At 34.0% G+C, this 22,503-nt stretch overlaps 3 protein-coding genes across 4 annotated transcripts; all 3 read right to left on the bottom strand.

The window, feature by feature from the left end:
• Nucleotides 1-1,431: 1,431 nt before the first annotated feature.
• LOC111779309 (protein SIEVE ELEMENT OCCLUSION B) lies at nt 1,432-4,664 on the bottom strand. Its single transcript, XM_023659434.2, has 7 exons — nt 4,379-4,664; nt 4,198-4,293; nt 3,397-3,845; nt 3,170-3,267; nt 2,950-3,083; nt 2,271-2,741; nt 1,432-2,180 (listed from the first exon to the last, which is right to left on the bottom strand). Exons 1-7 carry the CDS (start codon nt 4,601-4,603, stop codon nt 1,596-1,598), a joined length of 2,058 nt encoding a protein of 685 aa, XP_023515202.2. The 5' UTR covers nt 4,604-4,664; the 3' UTR covers nt 1,432-1,595.
• Nucleotides 4,665-5,697: 1,033 nt separating this feature from the next.
• Nucleotides 5,698-11,394, bottom strand: LOC111779307 (magnesium transporter MRS2-I). Of its 2 annotated transcripts, XM_087119107.1 has the most exons (12): nt 11,255-11,391; nt 10,743-11,084; nt 10,614-10,643; nt 9,313-9,442; nt 9,053-9,174; nt 8,373-8,447; nt 7,269-7,493; nt 7,153-7,197; nt 6,538-6,582; nt 6,413-6,442; nt 6,214-6,333; nt 5,698-6,115 (listed from the first exon to the last, which is right to left on the bottom strand). In XM_087119107.1, exons 2-12 carry the CDS (start codon nt 10,989-10,991, stop codon nt 6,029-6,031), a joined length of 1,158 nt encoding a protein of 385 aa, XP_086975233.1. In that variant the 5' UTR covers nt 10,992-11,084; nt 11,255-11,391; the 3' UTR covers nt 5,698-6,028. The 2 variants fall into 2 exon arrangements, with proteins under 2 accessions (XP_086975233.1, XP_023515198.2); XM_023659430.2 differs by having other exon boundaries at nt 10,743-11,394.
• A 3,425-nt stretch (nt 11,395-14,819) lies between these two features.
• LOC111779305 (auxin-responsive protein IAA14-like) lies at nt 14,820-16,205 on the bottom strand. Its single transcript, XM_023659427.2, has 4 exons — nt 15,846-16,205; nt 15,401-15,769; nt 15,265-15,326; nt 14,820-15,192 (listed from the first exon to the last, which is right to left on the bottom strand). The coding sequence occupies exons 1-4, from the start codon at nt 16,133-16,135 to the stop codon at nt 15,155-15,157; spliced, it is 759 nt and encodes a 252-aa protein (XP_023515195.2). The 5' UTR covers nt 16,136-16,205; the 3' UTR covers nt 14,820-15,154.
• Between the last annotated feature and the right edge of the window lie 6,298 nt (nt 16,206-22,503).

Below are 22,503 nucleotides of genomic sequence, written 5' to 3'. Positions count from 1 at the left end.
AAGTAATTCGGTACCATTACAATTAGCATGAGGCTAAAAATAATAGTTTCCATTACATTAAGAAGAAAAATAATATATTTAAGTATATTACTAGATAATTTAAACAAAAAAAAAAAAAAAACATCGACAAATTCATATTCGACACATGATGGCCTCAACGGCCTCAACATGGTCACGTTACGTACTCCTCACTTCTTTCACATGCATTCCACGGAAATTTATTAGAGGTCACCCAACATTGAATTGCTCCAAATAAAATACATTTAACATTTCTATGTTTGAGCCACCGAAAAGAAATGTACACTTTATTGGTATAGATAATAATTTTCATTTCTTTTAAGTCTTTCTTTATTATCATAGTCCATTTAGATATGATCTCATATCTAAATTCATTCATATACCCTTTCTTTACTTGGGTGTTACACGAATAATAGAAAACTGTGAATGTTTGCTGAATCCACCACACCTCAATCGTGTTGAGAGTTCTCATATTTATAATCATTTACAGAATACAGAAATATAGTAAATTACAAATAATATGGAAACAACACTAAAAAAAGATAATAAATGAATACAATATATTTACCTTTAATAAAAGGACAAATATGGTAAGCTTTATTCTTACGCAATATATACCTTATAATGAACGGTCAACTATCGAAAGAATAAAATTACTTTCGAGATTGTACAATATGAAAGAATATGAAAGGAGAAAGCATGGCTCCTTGCAGTCAAATTCCTCATCTCCCTTCTTTTTAAAGTTATGAATCTTGATTCTTTGTGCCCTTGTGATTCAATACTCACAAAAGGCTCCCTTGTTCATACCCCACCAATCCTTTACGCTACTACCTCCCTTTTTTCCATCCAATATTTTGCTCAACATTACGCCTTCTTTGTTTCGGGTTGTTTGTACGACTCCTTTTCCTATTTATTCTTGAACGGTAAATATACTAACTTAGTTTATTAGCCGTCACTCTATGACTTGTGGCCCAATGTCTACAACCTCCCATAGAGAGGTAATCAGAGTTAAGTCACCCATGACACTAAAAATAACTCGATTCATCAATTGGAAATCATAAGCCATAGATTGAGGTGTTCAAAAAGTATCAATGTCCCAAAAATTTGATCGATCCATATCCGTTAACCGATATGACTTAGGTTATGTTACCAACTTATTTAAATTGAATTAGGTTATTTAAATTGGATTGAATTCAAATGAAAACGGTACGCATCAAACCACTTTTTTTAAAATTAAATTAGTTCCCCACTAAAAAATAACTCAATTCTTTGATGTTGTTGTGACTATGATTTTGTTATATGTATAATTTTATTCACTTCTTGATGGTTTTATAGAAAAAATGGAGTTTGATATATAACCATAATATTCTTGAGGGTTATACTTCATTTGTTGAGGTTTAGGAGAAGATTGGATAATCATTTAATCTCACGTAATATAAAGCATACATAAGTTGTTCAATGACAACATCGAGACCTAATGGACTCGAGTTTAAAATAAAATTGCATTATTCATTTTAGTAGTAGTATAACATAATAAAAGTATGAGTATGACTTTCCACCATGGATGCAAGTGTGGATCACATATGAGCACCTCCATGGCAACACTTGAAGCTAATACCCGTCTCCATGAAGCGAGGGCATTCAGGACAATTGATAGTCATAGGAATCCATCCACTGAATCCCGGCAGAATTACACGATCACATTGGTGACTCTTGAGAGCCAATTCATTAAAGTATTCTCTAAAAGCATCCGGAAATGCTTTCAACCGCAAACTTTGCTTCCATTTAGGGAACTCCTCTAACAATCTCAATATCAAAACCCCACGACCAACTAGCACAGGTGCCGAGCCAACAGTCAAAACAACCCAACCATCCTCATTTTGGTAAGAAATCAATCTTAAGATGTCTTCGGTTGTCTCACTCGCACTTGAACCTATTAATTGACTCTTCACTACAAAATAACCCCATTGTGTGTTCCAAAAACGACTCATAAGTGTAGGATCATCCTCTCCTTTCACATCCTTTCCTATCCGTACGATCTCAAACGAACTACCCTCGATTATAAAAGGATCATTTTTCAAAATTTCTACTCTCTCTTCAAATTGTTGGATCCATGCCGGGTTTCTTCCTCCATAGAATAAGATACTTTTTTCTTGTTTGATCTGTTCGAAAAGAGTATATGTCAACGTATAAGATAGATAGATATATATAGTAGATAGAACGAAATAAATGATATCAAAGTGCATGCATACCCAATTTTGTAGTCTCGGTTGGTGGGTGAATTTGACGAGCGTCGAATCGGGCCAATTTCTTCTTAGCAAACTCTTGCTTCTATCATGAGTAAAATCAATTGCTTCATTACCCCAAACTCGAATCAAATGAATTGCATTTGTAAATACTACTTTAGATTGTGATGTGAGTACGACAACTAAAGGATCCTCCCTAAGTTGCCACCTCTCCTCCATATATCTCATGCCAGCTATTTTTGTAGTAAATGGTATTGAATGCCATTTCATTATAGAACGCAAGTACTCATATCTCTTGAGATCTTCGGCATGATAAGACGCAGGAATAATCGGAATCCAAACGATTTCATATGTCTTGTGATCCGTTTTCAATCTTTCGTAAACATGATGAAGAGCCTCGATATCATCATTCGAGATATTCAATTCAGAAATTACCAGGATCACATTCTTTCCCGATAAACTTTCTTGAACGCTAACCTGTAAACACATATTAATGTTAGATAAACACGACTCTTCACAATAGTATGATATTGTCCACTTTGAGCATAAGCTCTCGTGCCTTTGCTAGTATTCCTTGATTATAAATTCATGATCATTCCCTAAATTATTCAATGCGGGACTTACGTACCCTCTTAATAAAATACATTCCAAAAGATTATAATAGTATTTATGATAAAGATGAGACCTCTCTTAGCGTAGAGCCATCAATAAGTGGATTGGTTTCAGTTTTGCCACTAAGGAGCTTGGAAACAACTAACGTAATATCGGTATGATAATGCTCAATGTGATCAACCAACCACCGGAAGAGATCAACCTCGGCTGCATCAAACACAACAAATATAATGTTATTTTTCCAATCATAGCGTTACGATTAACAATCGATAATATGAAAGTAAGTATTCGACCATGTTGTTCTCGTATGGCGTTGAGATGCTTTTCGAGCTCGTTGAGTACATTGGCGATCTTATCGGACAAATCATTCAAATATCTTTGTGGCTGATTCCTGAAAAAAATAACATTTGTAATGAATCGTAAATAAAAACTTATAGATCGTTGTTCCAGTACTAGGGTTTCACTTTAATTGTGACGACTTCGTTGAATAATTTGTTGCGGGTATGAATAGCGTACTTACTCGGTTTCACTAAGGTAGCTGGAGAGGTGTATTTTAGAAGCAACAATAGTGTGGATAACCCAATAAGTGATTAATGGGATTTGACGAAGAGCGGATGGTAATTCAGGAAGCTCCTTGACATCATATTTGGAGAATTCTCTAATTTGATTCATGTATTTGATGGCTTGCAAGCAACTACGGATGAGGCTGCTGGGGTTGAGAAGCACTTGTTGGTATGGGAATGAGTCTAAGTGCTTCTTTAATGAAGCAACTCGCTTGATAATTGCCAATGATTTAGCCAATGGGTCAGTCATGGAGTAATGGTAGAGATGCCATAAGTCTCCATAATCTGATGTGAAGGCTAACAAAGTGAGAGCTGCCTTGGCTTCCCATGGATAATTTGTCAGTATGTCGAAGATTTCTAGTGTCGTCTCGTGTGCTTTTGTTATCCCCGGAGCCTTGCATGACAACTGAGGACGTAATATTTTAACTTTCAATTGCATGTTACAATGAATCAAAGTAAATCCTATTGAATCCTAAATTGAAATAGAAGTAGAGATGTCCATTTAACCTACGAGAATCTACTGCAACAGAGTAGAAAATTCCCGTTAAAATGAGAAGTGAGGGAGAGACAAGAAAATTTTCTCCGACATGGATTGTCTCACTTTCAAATAAATAGAGAAATTTTGCCTGTTCACGCCCCACTCTGTGAACATCTCTAAATATCGTCTGAGCCCGTATTATTATCAATAGAAAAAATTAAAGCTAGAGACTAGATTATGATCAAAAGGGTCGTAATAATTAAAGTTTAAGGAGTATGACCTCGCTATTGATACGATGAAGAGTACAGAGCGGAGGATCAATCACAACGTTTGATCTCAAAGTATCGTCTGAATATACTAGACGTCCTTCAGTTCCCTGCATGAATACGATAATGGTTACTCATACATTCATTAAGTTGAACAAAAGCGACACAAATGGTGCATAAATATTATATCTTTACCCGATGGATATTATCGGTAATTCGATGAGAAGTGGTGAGAATATTTTCAATAACTGAGATGTAACTAGGGAGATCAATCTTGGTTGTGTCGTCGTCGCGATGTTTGGCGTAAATGTGTCCGGTGACAAGTTCGTCGGAGTAATGCCTCGTGCTTGTCTCCTCCTTGTGGGCAGAATGCAGCAATGCAGGTGCAGCGGTGGGTTTCTTGGGGACAGTAGAGGCCATGGTTTGGGAGTAGAGAGAGGAGAAAATAAATGGAGGAAAGAAGGTTGAATCAATGAATGAATAGATTGCTTGTGTTGTGAATTGAGTTATTGGGCTATATTTATACACAAAAATCTTGAACAAGAGAGAGAAAAACAGAGCAAAGAGTGTGAAGGAAATTAATGTTGTTGTCTAAAGAAAAGAATGTTACTGCTAAGATTTGAGCTTTAGCTAATCACATGGTTTGAGTTTGTCTACCTTGCTTCTTTGTCGTCTTATTGTCTTTTACCACTTTTTTGTTTGTTTATGACATGGGCCAAACACCTTCTAATGTTCAAAATTTGAAACCAAAGTTTTCGGGTTTTTCGATATAACGTTACTATCACCAAAGGGTAAGTGAAAATTTATCTCTATAATTTTTTTAATGTAAGGTCTCGACATTTTCCTGCATCTTCTGTTACATAGACATAGTTACGTTACTTACTTTTCGTTTCTAGGATTGAGTACTATCCTCCCAGATAATCACTCAAAATTTCCACGAAATCACTCGAGTTGCTTCATCCAAAATATGCTTAATTTTAAAGTTTCTTTTGATTGAGCTACCGAAAAAGAATAACGGTAGTAACTTACAATTCTTTTGAAGTTCTTTAGTCATTTTATTCTTAAGACCGCTCCGTCCTAACTTGTTTTCGATTCATATATGAAAAACTTGTGATTTAGCTCATCATGATTAAGGGAATAGTTATGGGGAGTGGGGAATTGTGTGTGCATAAAACAAATGTGACAGCTAGAAAAGAGATTGAAGAATCATTTCATCGGAGAAAGTGAATCTTCTAAATTACTACACCCAACCATTCCAACCAAATAGATTCTTTAAAAATAGATGAAAGCATTAAACAATATATAAAATTATTAAAAGAATCGTCAAATTAAAATTATAATCATAAAGTTTTTATGATTGAGTCACCGAGAAAGAACGTACATCTTATTGGTATAGACAGTGACTTTCATTTTTTTTAAAGTATTTCTTAGTCATCCTATTCTCAGAACCATGAGCCTTCAACGGAGATTGTGAATCTCCCATTAGTTGGAGAAGGTATATTAAACCTCGAGGAAAATCCAAAGAAAACAATATCTTTAGTTCCATTTAAAAGATCTAAACGATGTTTGTACAATTATCTGCCTGAAACCAGAGTTAAATCGAACAAATAAGCTATGAAATACCTGCTGATCTTTGATTTCATAAGCTTGTTTCATCCATATTTATTTTCTTTTCCTCTTCTTTCTCCAATTCATATACTATAATCCACAAACTGCAATTATATAGTCAGGTATGTAATTCACTCTAAACTATCTGCAATGGACTTTTCTTATTTCTATCGTTTTTTGCGACGGTTCGACTACCGACATCCATCTGTAAAGGGTCGGATGTTCAATGCAAGAAGATCAAGACCCCACCAAACCTTTGAGGCGAGCATAGTAAACAATCACCACGAACAGCAAAGCGCAAGCTACTCCAGAAACAATGACAACCTGCGCATAACGAAGACCAGATGATGGTTATACGTTATTGTTCGGAGTCTCGAGTTCCAGCATTTCAAGTCAAATCACAGTCAAGTTCTTCAACATACCCATTTAAACATGTATCCATGGTCGTCATTCCAAGTATATGGAATATTCATTCCAAATATGGCACTCACCAATGAATAGATAGACATACAAACCGTTCCAGAACTTAAAAACAGCTCCAACTGCAAAATTGAAGAAATTTTAATAAACAAGATTGTGGGAAGTGAAGAAATCTCATCAATGTATGGAATGATATAGAACCTGGATGAGTTGATTTCGATGATTATCGAGCTGCGAAAACGGTGAAACTTCAAGTGAGAAAAGAAAGAAAAAGAAAAAAGGCTTACATATCATGCATCAGTAGATCAAAATCTTTCATTTCTTACCTGGATATTGATATAATCTTCTGTGTCGTCAATATATTCTCGCAGCTGCAAATCATTTTAAACAACCAAAATCATACATTACCACAAATCATTCAGATTAAGGAAAATCATCTTTGGCCCGTTGCGTATAGCCGTCTGCCTCACGGTTTTAAAACGCGTCTATTAAGGAGAGGTTTCCATGCTCTTATAAGGAATATTTCGTTCCCCTCTCCAACCGATGTGAGATCTCATAATCCACCTCCCTTAGGGCCCAATGTCCTCACTGGCACACCCGCCCGATGACTGGCTCTGATAACATTTGTAACAGCCCAAGCCCACCACTAGTAGATATTGTTCGCTTTGATCCGTTACGTATTGTCGTCAGCCTCACGATTTTAAAACGTGCCTACTAGGGAGAGGTCTCCACACCCTTATAAGAAATGTTTCATTCCTCTCTCCAACCAACGTGGAATCTCACGTATCAAACTCCAAACGAAATTTATCGATCACGAAGTGTTTCATTTCTGAAAACAAACTACAAATCCTACGGATAGAACAGTCCTTTGGATTATGGTTCGTAGGAAGCAATCTCAGTTTAAATGTAAATTGAATAAGCAGGGAAAAAGGTGAACTTACTGTAGTTAATTTGTTCAATGTACCATCAATCTGCATAAAGTAGGCCTGCAACAGGTAACACCTCCATTAGAGACCTTTAAGAAAATAGAGTACCCAGAAACTATATGAACTATTACCTCCAGTAACATTTCAAGCTCTTCGATGTCATCTTCGTCCCCTCGTGCAGTTGCAATACTTGCTCTGCTTGCTCTTGAGATCTTTGAACCAATGGTAGGAGATGCAGGAAACCAATTGGCAGGACCAGAACCACTTACAGGAGAAGATGAACTCGTCTTTCTTGACAAGTAAAGGTCTGCCATATCTTCGTCATCGTCTAGTAATTGTTCAAGCTCATCTCTCACCTGATTGAAAGGAAAGCCCGGAGCCACTAGTCAAAAATTATAGCTACGCGGATGATAACTGCTGATCTAGTTATGCATTATTATCAATTTAGAACCGTGTAACAGAGAACTTTGGAACATGCAAAGAAACTCCAAACCCACCGCTAGCAGATATTGTCCTCTTTGGGCTTTACCTTTCGGGCTTCTCCTCAAGATTTTTAAAACGCATCTTACTATTAAGAAAAGGTTTCTACACCCTTATAAAGAATGTTTCGTTCTCCTCCCCAACTGATGTGGGATCTCACAATTCACCCCCCTTCGAAGCCCAGCATCCTTGCTGTCACTCGTTCCCATCTCCCATCGATGTCATTCCCCTCTCCAATCGATGTGGGATCACACAATCCACCCCTTTCGGAGTCCACCTTCCTCGCTAGCACTCGTTCCTCTCTCCAATCAATATGAAATCTCACAATCCACATTCCTTCAAGGTTCAAAGTCTTCACTGGCACACCGTCCCGTGTCCACCCCCCTTCATGGCTCAACGTCCTCACTGGCACACCTCCCGATGTCCACCCTCCTTCAAGACTTAGCATCATCGCTGGCACACCGCCTAGTGTCTGGCTCTAATATCATTGGGAATAAACCGATCTTATCTTACCCATTCAAATTATTCCTAGGAAATGAGATGTATATGAGTTTTTTCTACTACAAACCTTATTTTCTACTGCACTTTCGGAGCAATCTGCTTTCTCCAAATAGAACATATTCCAGCATACATATTTTTTCATGTAAAGAACCGAACATTCATTGAGAAACAAAAAAAAAAAAAAGAAAAAACTAAGCCCACAAAAGAGAACTCTATTAAAGAAAGAGGCTCCAATCAAATGTTTCTACACGTACCTTTTGAACCCTTGCGGTCAACCTAGTCATTGCACTCTTCAATTTACGAACTCTGTCCAAATTGCGGCTACTAATCTGCAAATTCCCGGGAAAAACAAAGCAAAAAGGACAAACAGAGCATGAGGTCATACGGCAAAAAGAACATATAGTTACATAGTTTCTTAGTGTAAGGATTATGGTAGAAACTAGAAGGTTACTGAGGGACATATTAGTTAATAGCTAGTGAAATTGTTGGAATGTGAGCTAAGTTTATTGGTATCAATGGTCTTATATAATTAATTACTGGGTGAATCGGCTAGGCGAGTGGGGAAATAAAGCATATTATCTCAACCTCTCTTCAGTTTCACAACTGTTCTCTTTCCAGGACAATAATCAAACAGCAAGGGCTAGAGATACGCACGTTTGACGTTTGACTACAAATAAGCTCCCACCTAACTCCTTACAAAAGATTTCGTTAGGGACATATTAGTTAATAGCTAGTGAAATTGTTGGAATGTGAGCTAAGTTTATTGGTATCAATGGTCTTATAAATAGGGACATATTAGTTAATAGCTAGTGAAATTGTTGGAATGTGAGCTAAGTTTATTGGTACCAATGGTCTTATAAATAGGGGGCATTTCATGTTCTCAAGGCACCACAAGAACTTAACAATATTACCTCCCGGAATAATCATTTAGTACCTTGGTAGTAAGCTCATCCAATGCTGGATAAGCAGCAGTCTCCAGTTCAGTTGTCCGAGCGGCAAGAAAACTACATATAGCTTCCAAAGCTACCTCGAGGGCACGGAATTCAAATGGGGATTCTGGAATGCACATTCTCAACATCATTCATATATTGACGAAGTAAAAACAAACCATATGGACAAATTTGATTGCTTGTTATGAAAAAGGACTTTGAATATGTTAAGAGCAGTATGAGATGGCTGAGGAAAACTGGTTACCATCTTCTTCAGCTTCCCCATCATGTAGCCCACCCTGATACTCTTGGAAGACATTAGAAGGAGGCAGTCGTCTCTGAAGCTCTTCAACCACAGGGATGACATGTTCATCTGTTGGATCTCTAAGCAAAACCTATAGATAACACGAATTAACAAGAAAACCAACGACGAAACGAAATCAATAAGATCTGTATGAAGAGGGAACGATATTGATTTCACTTGTTTGGCGTAGAGAATTAACAAGAAACATAAACAAAATCAGTATGAAAAGGGTTGAGAAATAAAAGAAAATTTACCATAACCTATCCATTTCGGTTTTAGTTTTATCCGAGCAATTAGTCTCAAATTCATACTCCACATCTCTTCTTTCATTACATACCATTTATCTCATCCTAATATTCATGTAACAGCCTAAGCCCAACGCTAGTAGATATTGTCCTCTTTGGGCTTTCCCTTTCGGGCTTCCTCTCAAGGTTTTTAAAACGCGTCTACAAAGAAGAGATTTCCACACTCTTATAAAGAATGTTTCATTCTCCTCTCCAACCGACGTGGGATCTCACAATCCACCCCTTTTGGGGTCCAGCATCCTCGCTGGCTTCGTTCCCTCCTCCAAGGGACCCTTAATCCACCTCCTTCGAAGCCCAGCGTCCTTGCTGGCACACCGCCTCATGTACATCCCCTTTCGGGGCTCAGCCTCCTCACAAGCACATCGCACGGTGTCTAGCTCTGATACCATTTGTTATAGCCCAAGCCCACTGCTAGCAGATATTGTCCTCTTTGGGCTTTACCTTTCGAGCTTCCTCTCAAGGTTTTTAAAATGCATCTACTAAGAAGAGGTTTCCACACTCTTATAAAGAATGATTCATTCTCCTCTCTAACCGACGTGGGATCTCACAATTCAAGTCTACAAAAGCCCACCTAATCAACCAACTTCTACCACTAATTCAATACTAATTGATGATGCAATTGCTGCAAGTCAACTTAATGAAATGCCCGTCTCCGATACAGATTAGCAGGGATCAACAGGCTAGTCAACTTAAACAGACATACAACTGTTGCACCCTCAATTAATAATCAAAACTGGCAGTCAAGAATGAACTCGAGAATAAACGTTTCAGTTTGACTAATATTGATTAACCAGAAGAAGAAACAAATCCTCCCTTGGTTTATCTTATATCAAAGTTTTCCTGCAATTTGTGTCCTGTTTTTTCGACTATGCATATACATGAAAATATCCCATTCAAGTATTAAAACAGTACCAACTTGATAGAGTAGTAACAAAAGAAACAAAAGAACAAGCCGACCTCTTCAGCAGTAATGATCGCCTTTATATGCTGCAGAACCCACATACAAACAAAAATAAAAAAAGGCTAGATTAAGAACAATTCGCAAAAAGAATTGAAAAGGACTGAACAAAACTACAATGAATTCACCTCCAGATTAAGAACAATGGCCCTCTCACGCCCCAAAATCTTAGAGGGATAAGAAAGCAAAGGGTCAAGAATCCGAAGATCTCGAGCATGAATTTGAACTCGATGCATAATCGCATACTTGTCGACATCGAGGACGGTCCCTTGGCCCGTACAATCCAGTAGAATCCAACTCCGAGAAGACTGTTTCTTCTTCTTAACAGTCAACGCCGTCTGTGAATCCACCGGCACCACATGCCCGTCCCGAGCCATTACAAATCATCCCATAAACCAATCACATCCCAAAAAACTCTAAACAGCCCTCTTCAAATCTTGTTCAGAAAAACCCTTCACCATAAATAAAAGCTACAAAAGAGGATCAAATTACACAATGGCGGAGAAATTACGACGTGGGTAATCAAGAACAGGATGAACAAATTGAAAACTAGAAATGAACTGGAATTGAGGGTTAATGGGTAAAGATTTGAGTGGAGAAGGTTGGGTAAAAACGGAGGGCTTGAGAATTTCTTCTCCACCTAGTTGCAGAGGGAAGAAGGCGAATAGGAGAAGGACGAGTATCGATTCTTTGTAGGGCATATCGGTTTCACATATGGAAAGAAGCTGAAACATTGGGCCACAGCCACAGCCACAGCCTCAGCCGCCAAATGTGAACTCCAGACGAGAATTTGTTCTGCACATTACACCCTAATTTTACCATTAATCTTCCCATTAATTACATATTATCTCCGTTTTAGTTCCATTAATAGGACCCACTGTCAATTTACCAGTTTTCTTTTTTTTTTTTTTAATTTTGAGTTAATAATTTAAATTATTTTAAAATCACTTTAAAACGTGTAATGGCTGTCATTTTTAATATTAAGTAAATTGTTTAAAACAAAATAAGTTTAAATTTATTGTTAATTGTTATAGTATTAATTAAAAATTATTTTGCTAAATGTATTTTAATTAGGAAAAAGAATATAAAATAGATATATTTAATTTCTGTTTTATTCTTTACCATCTTTAATAAATAACATTAATCAATTTCTAATTTTGATTTTGATTTCAAACATTTTTAACAATTCCTAAATAATTAAATTATATCAAAATAATATTTTTATTCTTATTCCAATTATATTTAAATTTTATTTCCGATAATATAATAAAAAAAATTAATAATACATTTTTGTTCCAATCAAGCATGTCTTGTCCTGACCCATAGAGCTAGTAATTGCTCCAAATAAAACACATTTAACCATAGAGTTCCTATAATTGCGTCGTTAAAAAGAAAAGGTACGTTTTTGTGGTATAAATAACAACTTTCATTTTCGAGCATTTTTAATCCGATGACGACGACGAGAGAAAAACATATAAAAATTGTATTTATTTAAATCTTATAAAGGTTACAAATTTGAAAATTTTACCATTAGTCCTCAAATTTCCAAACTTTCACATAAAAGGTAAGTTTGAAAGCCAATTTTGATTTCTCTTCGACTATTTCGGTATTATTTCTTTTTATTGGTAGTTTGGTTGAATAAAATGGATTATTTAAATATAATTTCATTTTTATGTTTAAATTTCTAGAAAATTTCACAATTTTATACTTTGATTTATTTGTTTTGTAGGGACAATACTATATTAAATGATAAAAACAAAGTTATTATTCGACTCGAATAATTTTTTTAAAAAATATATCAGCTAAATATATGTTAATTTTTTTTAAAAAGTCAAACTTTACACAAAATTGAAATTCTATCTGAGAATGTTTTTATCGATAAATTTTTAAATGGTTAAATAAATTTGAAGGTAAAAATTACGACATTTGTTTAAATTTATGATTAAAACCGACCAAGCTTGGAGTTTAGCTAATCAAATGCATATTTTAGATGTGATTAGTGGAGTTGTTATATGGATAGACCCATTTAATAATTTTATAATCATTAATTTGTTTAGTTAATTATGCTTATTAATATTATATTATAAAGTTTGCATCAAATAATTATTTTTATTTATGACCATGGGTCCGTACATGACCTATGCCTGAAAAAATAAATAATTTCATTTTTAGGTTTATTCCTATTCCTATTCTTAAAAAAATAATTATTCTTTATTATCCTTTTCTTTATGAATTTCAAAACCATAAAAAAGACATTATTATTATTTATTCAATTTTCAACTCAAAAAACTTCAAACTAATCAATAAAATAATAGAAGACTCAAACTACATAGAACAAAATGCTCTTCTAACCTAAATATTTTATTATTTGTTGTCGATTTTTTTTATTTTTAGTTAGGATATTTGAATATTATAATAATAGTGGTGTACACGGATTAGGTTGGGTTGGAATGTAGAAATTTTTTGAACCAACTCGAAATTTTGGGTTAGTTAGATTGGTAACCTGACCAACTCAGACAGCGTTCACAACCCAACTCTTTATTTTTAGATTGGATTAGGTTGTCAGGTTATTTTTTTAATTATTTAAAAAAATTATATTTATGGACAGTACATGTTACATTAATAACTAAAATCTCATACAGATCACAACACATCAGTTATCGGCCGTAAACAAACGTCAAACATTTGAGAGAGTCTGAAAGGAAAAGGTGGATTTTTCACTTTATTTTCTAAAGTTTCCTTTTTTTCCATTCAAATGTTTCATGTTTAAAGTTGACTTCAACTTCTTTCCATTCAATCTGCTATGGCAACTGATTCTTGTTTTTTGGGCTTTACTTTACATCTCCTTCACATGTTTGTGTTGACTCATCTTATCGTGTGTTGACTCATCGTATCGTATGTATATGTATGTATATATATAATATATGACACTTGAATAAAGGAAGAGTTCATGAATAAATCGAGACCATATGCTTAAAGAATTGAAAGTCGCTACCTATACTAATAAGGTGCATCTTTCGTTTCAGTGACTCAATTATAGAAACTCCAAGGTTTAACGTGTTTTACTTGGAGCAATTATATGTTGGGTGACATTTTTTGAGTTTTCCTACAATGCATGTGAGTGAGGTCAAAACATGCTGGAAAACCCTATGTTGATATGTGGTGATAGTATTCTCTCTTAAAAATAAGGAGTAAGTAACATGACATTATCGTAGAGGAATACAAGGTCATTGATGTTGAATTTAGATTCTGAATCTTGAATATGGTTCGTTACATAATAATCTCGTTCACTTGTGAGTCATGCTCTTTCGTGGGCATTCCAACCACAAGCAACTCATGAGTCATGCTCTCTATGGGCATGGTTTGTTTCATCATAGTTCATGTTATGTCATGAACCTATGTTATTTGATATATGTGTTGGATGATGAAAGTCTCACATCGGCTAGTTTAGGGAATGATCGTGGGTTTATAATCAAAGAATACTCTCTCCATTGGTAGGATGCCTTTTGGGAGGCCCAAAGCAAAGCCATGAGAGCTTATGCTCAAAGTGGACAATACCATACCATTGTGGAGAGTTGTGTTCGTCTAACATTGTATCAGAATCATGCCCTAAAATTAATCGTGTCAATAGATTAGTAAATCCTCAAATGTTGAACAAAGGACTCCAAAAGACCAGAGTCATACCCTAAACTTAGTCGTGTCAATAGATTGGTAAATCTTCAAATGTCGAACAAAGAACTCCAAAAGATCACAGACAACAAAAAACCACTAGCTATGAACAAAACAAGGAGCGATTAGACCACAGTTAATACCAGATCCAAGAAAAACCCTACTACACTATATAATATTGGAAATGACAACATTAATTTTATACATTGATCCACAAGTTAAGTAAAATTGTCATGGCATAAACTGACATAGTTTATGATATTCATATTATTTGATTAGGATTATTCCCACCATAGACTATATTATAAAATTAAATTTCCATTAATCAATGCCCCCATGAACATGCTAGCACATGCCCTGTTCCCTCTCAATGGGGTCCCTAAATATTTATACTCATTTATTTCTCTCCTTACGCACAAAAAATGAGTACATAAATACCATAAATTAAGGTATAAAATAATGCAAATAAAAAAAGAATCTTCTTTTTCTCTAAATAATACAATTTCATAGAATAAAATACCATCTGACAACCAAACAAAGAAATGGGTGTAATTATTAAGCAAAAAAAACCCATTTTTTTGGAAAATTAATTAGTGATAATAATAATAAAACATGACAAACAAACCAACCAGACAGACAGTAGGTGAAGGTTTACAGCTTTTCATGTCTCATCCATTACAAATATTGTCCCCAACAGCATATCATTTTGGGTTTTTTTTTTTTTTTTTTTTTTTTTTTTTTTTTTTTTTTTTTCTGTATATACTAATAATTTAAATTATAAAAAAAAAAAAAAAACATTAAAGTTTGAAAAATACACACAAAACAACATGCATGTTTCCAAGCTGGAACCATCTTCACAAACACTTCTGTTCTAGCTTCTCCTCTTGCATTTCTCCATAGCTCTTGGGGCTGAAAATTTTTAAAAAATAATGTCAAGATTTTGTATTCTTTAGAATAGTTTCAAAATGGAGCGTGAATTACCTAGCCCGATGGCTTCAGAACCTTTCATGATTCTCAAACGCTTGCATGAATCGACAAACATCCTGTTAGAGAAATCGTTGTCTAGTTAATGAAACCCAACTACGAAAGGAATGGAAAAATTTAAATAAAAACTTACTCCCATGGAACGTCCCCGACGAGCATCCAATCACCGTCTTTATCTTCGTAAGTTGGAACGAACTCTGAGCTATTGAGAAGATCCATCAACTTTCCTTCGTTCATGAAGTCTATCATTCCTTGAGTACCAGAACATTTACCCATTGCGAAGGAGCTAAACATCTTAGCCAAGGCATCGGAAAGTTCTTGGTAGCTTTGGTACATTTTCAAGTCTACCTTACGAAGATATGGAGCTCCGTCCATGCAAACCTTCACGAATGCAACGGCGGCGCCACCACTCGCTTTCTCCGTTCCTTCACCGCTCGTGTTCTTCTGTGCCATGACGTTCTTCCTATACGATCGCACCGGTGGCCAACCCACAGCTTGTGCCCTACAAACCCAACAAATATCCATGAGAAAAATCATTCAACCTAACGCTTAGTTATGTCTTGGAAGAAGAAATTTACTTGACAAGAGGCTTAGCCGGATCCTTGGAGCCGAGGCTCTTTGGACCGTCGACACTCGTCGGAATGTTCTTAATATCGTCGTTGAGACCGACTCCAACGCGAGAATCTCCGCCGTCATCGTTGCTCTGAATGTTAAGCTTCAGATCAATAGTTTGAGAGAAACCCCTCTTGCCGGAAGGTTTAAGGGTGAGGTCAGGAGGCGGATCTCCGCCGCCGGGCAAGGCGAGGCAGAGCTCAGTCTCCTTCAAGCTTACAAACTGGTTGGGCATATTCCGGCCGACAGCTTCCATATAGAGAATGAAAAAAAGGTTGTCGTTTTGGGATTTCTTCTTATGGTGTCGACTACCCGATAATATTTAAAACCAAACAAAATTCACCCTCTTTTATTGGATAGGGTGGTAATATGTATTCTGTATTTTTATATCAAATAATTAATAATGGGTCCCTATTATAAAGTTTTTATTATATATTCAATGCAATAAATCATATGATATGTCAATTTCTTTTTCTACTCTCTTTTTTCCCATTTCTACAATTTTTTTAAATTCTGCATTCATTTTGATATTGCTAATATTAGACAAATAATTATTAGGGTCGTTTTTTTTCTCAATTATAGGGTCGTCATGCATTTCCTATAACATGATCACGTCACCTACTAGTATTGTATTGCTTTTAAGAGTGAAGACACTGTTCCCACAAATCAACACGAATCTTTTTAACATGTTTTGTCTTCACTCACATACGTCGTATAAAAATTATTAAAAGGTCACCCAACATAGAATTGTTCTAAATTTAGCACGTTTTATTTCTTTTGACCATTTTTTAACTTTGAGATCTCTCTCGTTGGGATGTGGTCTCAGTTCATTCATTCATGTACCTCTTCTTTATTTGAACCTTACAATGAGGTATATGGGAAAATTTATAATTTTTTTTCAATGAATAAAAAAGAGACACGTCACATGGAAGAGATCACATGCAACACACTAATCAACCTTTATTATACACTAATCACTTAATTAATATCCTACTCTTTCCATTAAAAATACTTTAAAGTTGTTAATCTTTGATTAAAATTTCTAATTATATTAATGTTTTTTTTTTAACTATTTTTAAATAATCTAACATTATTACAGATATTAAAGGTGGAAATTCAAAGCTAGTAATTACAGAGTTTGGCACTAATGTTCTAAATATTTAATTAAAATAAAATTTTGACAATAATTAAACTCAAAAAACTGTTTGGATATTGTAATTTTCAATCTAAAAATGCACGTAATATTAAATTTTAATTTTAATTTTCGTGAAATAGAGAATATTTATTTTACTAATTAAACCATTCAATCTCGTGGATCAATGAAAATTATTATTATAAATTAATTCCCTTTGATAAAAAAAAGAAATAAGGGATTCTTCCATGAACCTTCCTTATAAGCATATATGCACATGAAAATCATATCTTATAATTGCTTCTTTTTTTTTTAATTTATTAATATATTAAAGAAGGGTTCGTGATAGAAAGAGATCGAGCTTTGTACTAAGCTTTCGAAGCTTGTTTTCTTGGGAGGAAAAGATTTCCTCTTATCGGACTGATATCAATAAATAACTTGCTCGAGCGTAGAACAAAAAAAAAAAGGTATAACGAGAGAACGTTTTTAGCCTCGATATAAATTAATGCAAGATAGACGAACGAGTCAACGTAATCCAACACATTATTTGAGACCGAATGTCTACTCTTCTTATCCCACAAGACATATGAACATGAAACAACATTAATTCTAGGAAATAAGATGACATGGTGGTGACTAACAGACAAGTCACATCTCAAGAAAATGGAGACATTTCTTAGCCTAGCTGTGCCCTTGGTGTGTCACAGTCCCCAAATTATGAATTAACGTTTTTTTTTTTTTAATTCTTACTGGGACCTAAAGGTGGAGACGAGGATCGGGATCAATTCCTCATATCTACCTCACTTCGTGGATATCTCGATAGAATCATTACAATATTAACTTATCTAAATAAATATTCAACTCAAAATAATAAACAAATTATTGTCCATAAACATACAAATAGTACACGTTTAATATAGTATAGCCAAGTATTTTTTGGCTTAATAAAACATTTAAAACTAACAACAAATCAAATCTGGTATGATATTGATAATCCTCAATTTTGATACTTTTGAAAAGAGCAATTTTATAATATAGTTTTAAAAAGTAAAAATTAGGTACCAATAAGACCATAGTTTATTTGCAACCATCTCCATAATATTCCAAATGTTCCTTTAATTTAGGACATGGTGGGGACTGTTTTTTTTTTTTTTTTTTTTTTTTTTTACCTTGGAATGTCCAAAGAAAAAAAAAAAAGAAAAAGACAAGGTATTTGATTATCCTTGACTTTATAATTGCCATTTATTATTATTTTGCTTCAAATAATAATAATAATAATAATTCTTACTGCCTAAGTTTACCTTAACATTCAAATAATGTCAACTATATGAATATCAAGTTGATTTGTCTAGATAAAATATTATCTTAAACGTTAAATATTTATGCTAAATTTATATCAAAGAATTAATTTTTAAAAAAATATAATGATATTAATCGGGTGTGATTAAGGTTATTTATATCAAATTAAAACTATAACTAATCTTTATGGTCTACGTCGATAATTATTTTGTGCTCCCATCATTATTTAAAATAATAATAAACAAATAAATCATTAAAAAAAACATGTAAAAGTGTGGTTTTTTATTTGGTAGTTTGAGGTCATCGGTATCAGTTAGTGGGTGACAAAAGAATCTCAATCCTCACATTATAAAAACAATTTATTATTACTATTATTATTAATTATTTTGGGTGCTTGTCTTTTACATTATTTTCTATTCTCATGTAATTAAAAAATAAAATATATATATTTGAATATAAGTTCAGATCCATTCAGTTTATTTTAATGTTGTGTTTGTCTACGTCTAGAATATAGTTCAACTGATAAATATATAAATATTTAATTAAGAGGTTTGAGTTTCAAATCCCGAATACTTTTGATTATAAAGTCTAAAATTATGATGGTTAAGTTTTGAATAAAAAACGTTAAAGTTTTGTTCCAACTATACTCCTAAACTTTTATATATATATATATATATATATATATATCTCTCGTAAAGTTGTAAATAAAAAACATTAAATTTTCGTTTCAATTGCCCTTTACATTTAAAACAATGACTTTATATGACAAAAATTTAATAACATCAAATTATCATACTTCACATATTAACCAAAAATATAATTAGAAATTTTTATTTTAAGAAAATGGAAATAAAATAGGAATTTGAAATTAATTATGTATTTCATGGCCCACAGAAAGAAGGAAGCAAAATTGGACACGCAACGGAACGCGGTCTGCAACAGGTAAAACGGCGTCGGTGAGTGGTAAAAAAATAAAAAGTTTTTTTTTTTATTTTTTTTAATAAAAATGTAAAAAAGAACACGAATGGTAATGGCTGCAGATACGTGGCACGGGGTTTAAGGCAACAGGTGGCGTGTTTGTCAGGTGAGGACTTTGAAAGCTGCTGACAGCGCAATCCAACCAAACAGCCTCTGGACAGTGGACAGGGCCCCACGTTTCCTCGTCAGCAGTACCACACGTGGACGATGGTCCAACCCACCGTACGTGTTCCCGCCGTTCTCAATCTCTGCCCCCACACGCTTCCAGTTTTCTCCCCGGCCCCACACCCCCAGCTTTTATCCTAAGATTAAATTACATAAATTTTACAAATTAAATTCAAATTATTTATTTATTTTTTTTTAATTCTTTTGCCCTTCTCAATATTATACTCTCTGCATTAATTTTTTAATTTAATATTTAAATGATAAAAATTGAAGGTTTATAAATAAAAAATGAATAAACAAGATTTAAACTTAATTTATAATATAATTCTCAATTTTTTAATTTTATATCTAACAAGTCTCTTAATGTTTAATTTTGTGTCTAATAAATCATTGACCTACTCGACATTTTTTTAAAAAAAATTACGAACTTATTAGACTACCAGCAGTAGCCGATATTGTTCTTCTAGGCTTCCCTCAAAGTTTTAATTAACATGTGTATATTAGGGAGAGGTTTTGACATCCTTATAAGAAATGTTCCGTTCCCCTACCCAATCGACGTGGGATCTCACAATCCACCCCCTTGAGAGTCTAGTGTTCTCACTGGCGCACTGCCCGGTGTCTGACTCTGATACCATATGTAACAACTCAAACCCACCTCTAGCAAATATTGTCCTTTTTGGGCTTTCGGTCTTCCCTTAATGTTTTAAAACGTGACTGTTAGGGAGAGATTTCCACACTCTTATAAGGAATGTTTTGTTCTCCTCTTCAACCGGGGTGAGATTTTACAAACCCATTAGACATAAAGTTAAAAGATCAAATACTTGTTAGATACATTTTACGTGACGAGATGTACTAGCCACAAACAGGAAAGTTGAAGACTAAACCTAAACTTTTAACACAAGCAGTCAATATGAGTTGAGTGACGAGATTTGTGAATTATTTATGAGTTAGAACGGCGAGAAAGACGCGAGGAATGAATATGGTAGGAGAAAGATTAGGGTTTGAGACAATACATTAATGGTAGAAGAAGTAATATAATGTTTGGGTGAGAGATAGAAAAGGAAAGAGATTGTGCATATAGTTCAATGTATAGGTGATAATGGAACATAGGGGGATGGTCCAAAATTAGAGGTTGAATCATGTGGACGCAATGCTCAGAACCATAATTGAAAGATATTTGTTTTCAAGTTACAAAGTTATAAGACACTACAACAATTTAATGGATTTTAATGCACCCAAGACAAAGTTTCCCACTTAATTTTTTTGTCTCTATGTCGTGTTCTTTTCACTTCCTTAGCTTATTTCATTTATAACAACAGTTGTTTGTTCTTTCTTTTATTGTTCATATTAATTTTGATGAGTGGAATGTCGTCATATGTGCAGGTACCCAAAGTTTTGGCATTGATTTTTTTTTTTTTTTTTTTTTTTTTTTTTTTGGTAAGAAACTGGCAACGAGATGAGTTAAATTATTTGGAAATAATTTCTGTATATGACGTTCGGGATAAGTTTGATATCACTTCGGAAATGGTTGGTGTGCAAATATGGATAAGGTGGTAAATTTGTTGAGCGAAACACATACGTAACTTGTAAAATAGTGAACGTTTTAATCTTTTGAGTTAGAGATGTTGGAGTAAGAGAATTCAGTTTCGACTTTTAACTGTAAAGCATAATTATCTATTTCTACTTGACAACCTAGGATTAGGGTCGGGTTGGTCTTCCTTTTGGCCTAAGGGTTTGATAATGAGTCAAGACAGTCATAGGTATCTTAATCAATTTCTTGAGATTTTGGCCCAAGGTACGTATTGTTTCCCCACGACCATATAAACCCTAGGGTGTGGTCAGTTGGGTACGAAGCTAGGGGCTCCATTTTGGGTTAGGTTCATCCAGTTTGACTCTCTTGCCCTCTTTTAATTAGTTCGAGATATTATAGTTAGGTTCAATTTTATCAATATAACATAAAAAATTATTTTCATAATCTCTATATGTAATATACCATTATAGCATATAGACTCGTGTAACTCCTAAAAACAGAGGTATGATTCAGTAGCTTTATTAGAGACAAAAGAGTTAGGCACCGCCCTTTGTACTCACTATTAAAGAGCTAGGGACAATAATAGCTCACTAATATCTCGTTGTTGTAGATAGGTGATGATGATGGTGATAAATAATCATTTTTTTTTCCTTTAAAATTTTAATTTTTCTTAATTTAAAATAATTTTAAGTCGGCAAAAATTTTCTTTTCCTTTTTTGTCACTTAATTTGAAAAGTTGAAATTAATAAATAATTAGCTGTTTAGTCAAAAAGGTTGTGTTCTTTCAAATTTTAATCATGCCTAAAAAGACTATCACCATAAAAACTACTCCTTTTCAAATGTTTTGTTTCTTTCACTTTTTCAAATTGATTTTATTTGTGTGAAACGATAAAATTGAAATTTTTTATTGTAAATGCAACACGTAAATGAGTTGTTCATAAATAAATCAACAACACATTCGAATGTTTAAAATAATTTAAAGTCGCTATCTATATCAACAAGGTATACTTTTTATTTCGACAACTTAACCATAGAAACTTCAAAATTAAACATATTTTATTTAGAACAATCTTATCTCACTCGATGCAAAAGAATAACAGAGTCATTATCGTAACATTATAAAACCAAAATAATAATAACAAGGGTCGAGATTTGAAAGCATTAATGAGTTAGAAGACGCGCACGAGGTGGGGGAGGATGGGTCCTTTGGTTCGTGGGACTCAACCACCACCAAATAGAGAACAAGAAACAAAAAATAAATTATTAAATTATTAAATTTTAAAAACTAATATTTATATATAATAAAATTTCAGGACGGTTTTAAACTTTTTTTTTATTTTATTTTAATATCTTCCCCAATTTTTTAGGCGTAACTCAAGTTGGTCAACTAGAGACGACTTTGACTTAGTCAACTGGATTTTTTTTTTCTTTTTAATTTTTCCATGTAATTATAAAGTAACTTCTTCTAGAAAGAATATAATTTAATTGTGTTTGTTTTAAATATTTTGAGAAAATTGTA

This window comes from Cucurbita pepo, chromosome 17 (assembly GCF_057944985.1).
Source record: "Cucurbita pepo subsp. pepo isolate OVF chromosome 17, ASM5794498v1, whole genome shotgun sequence".
Lineage (NCBI taxonomy): Eukaryota > Viridiplantae > Streptophyta > Magnoliopsida > Cucurbitales > Cucurbitaceae > Cucurbita > Cucurbita pepo.
The sequence above is the reverse complement of the archived record's forward strand: the minus strand, read 5'-3'. Positions and strand labels throughout refer to the sequence as shown.

What these genes read in the sequence shown, in the direction of transcription:
- LOC111779309 (XM_023659434.2), bottom strand. Translation starts at nt 4,603, where the DNA reads ATGGCCTCTACTGTCCCCAAGAAACCCACCGCTGCACCTGCATTGCTG. An exon ending in TTACCGATAATATCCATCGG is followed by an intron (nt 4,294 to 4,378) that starts GTAAAGATATAA and finishes GTATTCATGCAG; the next exon opens with GGAACTGAAGGACGTCTAGT. An exon ending in AGCTACCTTAGTGAAACCGA is followed by an intron (nt 3,268 to 3,396) that starts GTAAGTACGCTA and finishes TATTTTTTTCAG; the next exon opens with GAATCAGCCACAAAGATATT.
- LOC111779307 (XM_023659430.2), bottom strand. Translation starts at nt 10,991, where the DNA reads ATGGCTCGGGACGGGCATGTGGTGCCGGTGGATTCACAGACGGCGTTG. An exon ending in CGATCATTACTGCTGAAGAG is followed by an intron (nt 9,443 to 10,613) that starts GTCGGCTTGTTC and finishes TGTTATCTATAG; the next exon opens with GTTTTGCTTAGAGATCCAAC. An exon ending in TGGATGAGCTTACTACCAAG is followed by an intron (nt 8,448 to 9,052) that starts GTACTAAATGAT and finishes GGGAATTTGCAG; the next exon opens with ATTAGTAGCCGCAATTTGGA.
- LOC111779305 (XM_023659427.2), bottom strand. Translation starts at nt 16,135, where the DNA reads ATGGAAGCTGTCGGCCGGAATATGCCCAACCAGTTTGTAAGCTTGAAG. An exon ending in CCGGCTAAGCCTCTTGTCAA is followed by an intron (nt 15,770 to 15,845) that starts GTAAATTTCTTC and finishes TTGGGTTTGTAG; the next exon opens with GGCACAAGCTGTGGGTTGGC. An exon ending in TTCTGAAGCCATCGGGCTAG is followed by an intron (nt 15,193 to 15,264) that starts GTAATTCACGCT and finishes AAAAATTTTCAG; the next exon opens with CCCCAAGAGCTATGGAGAAA.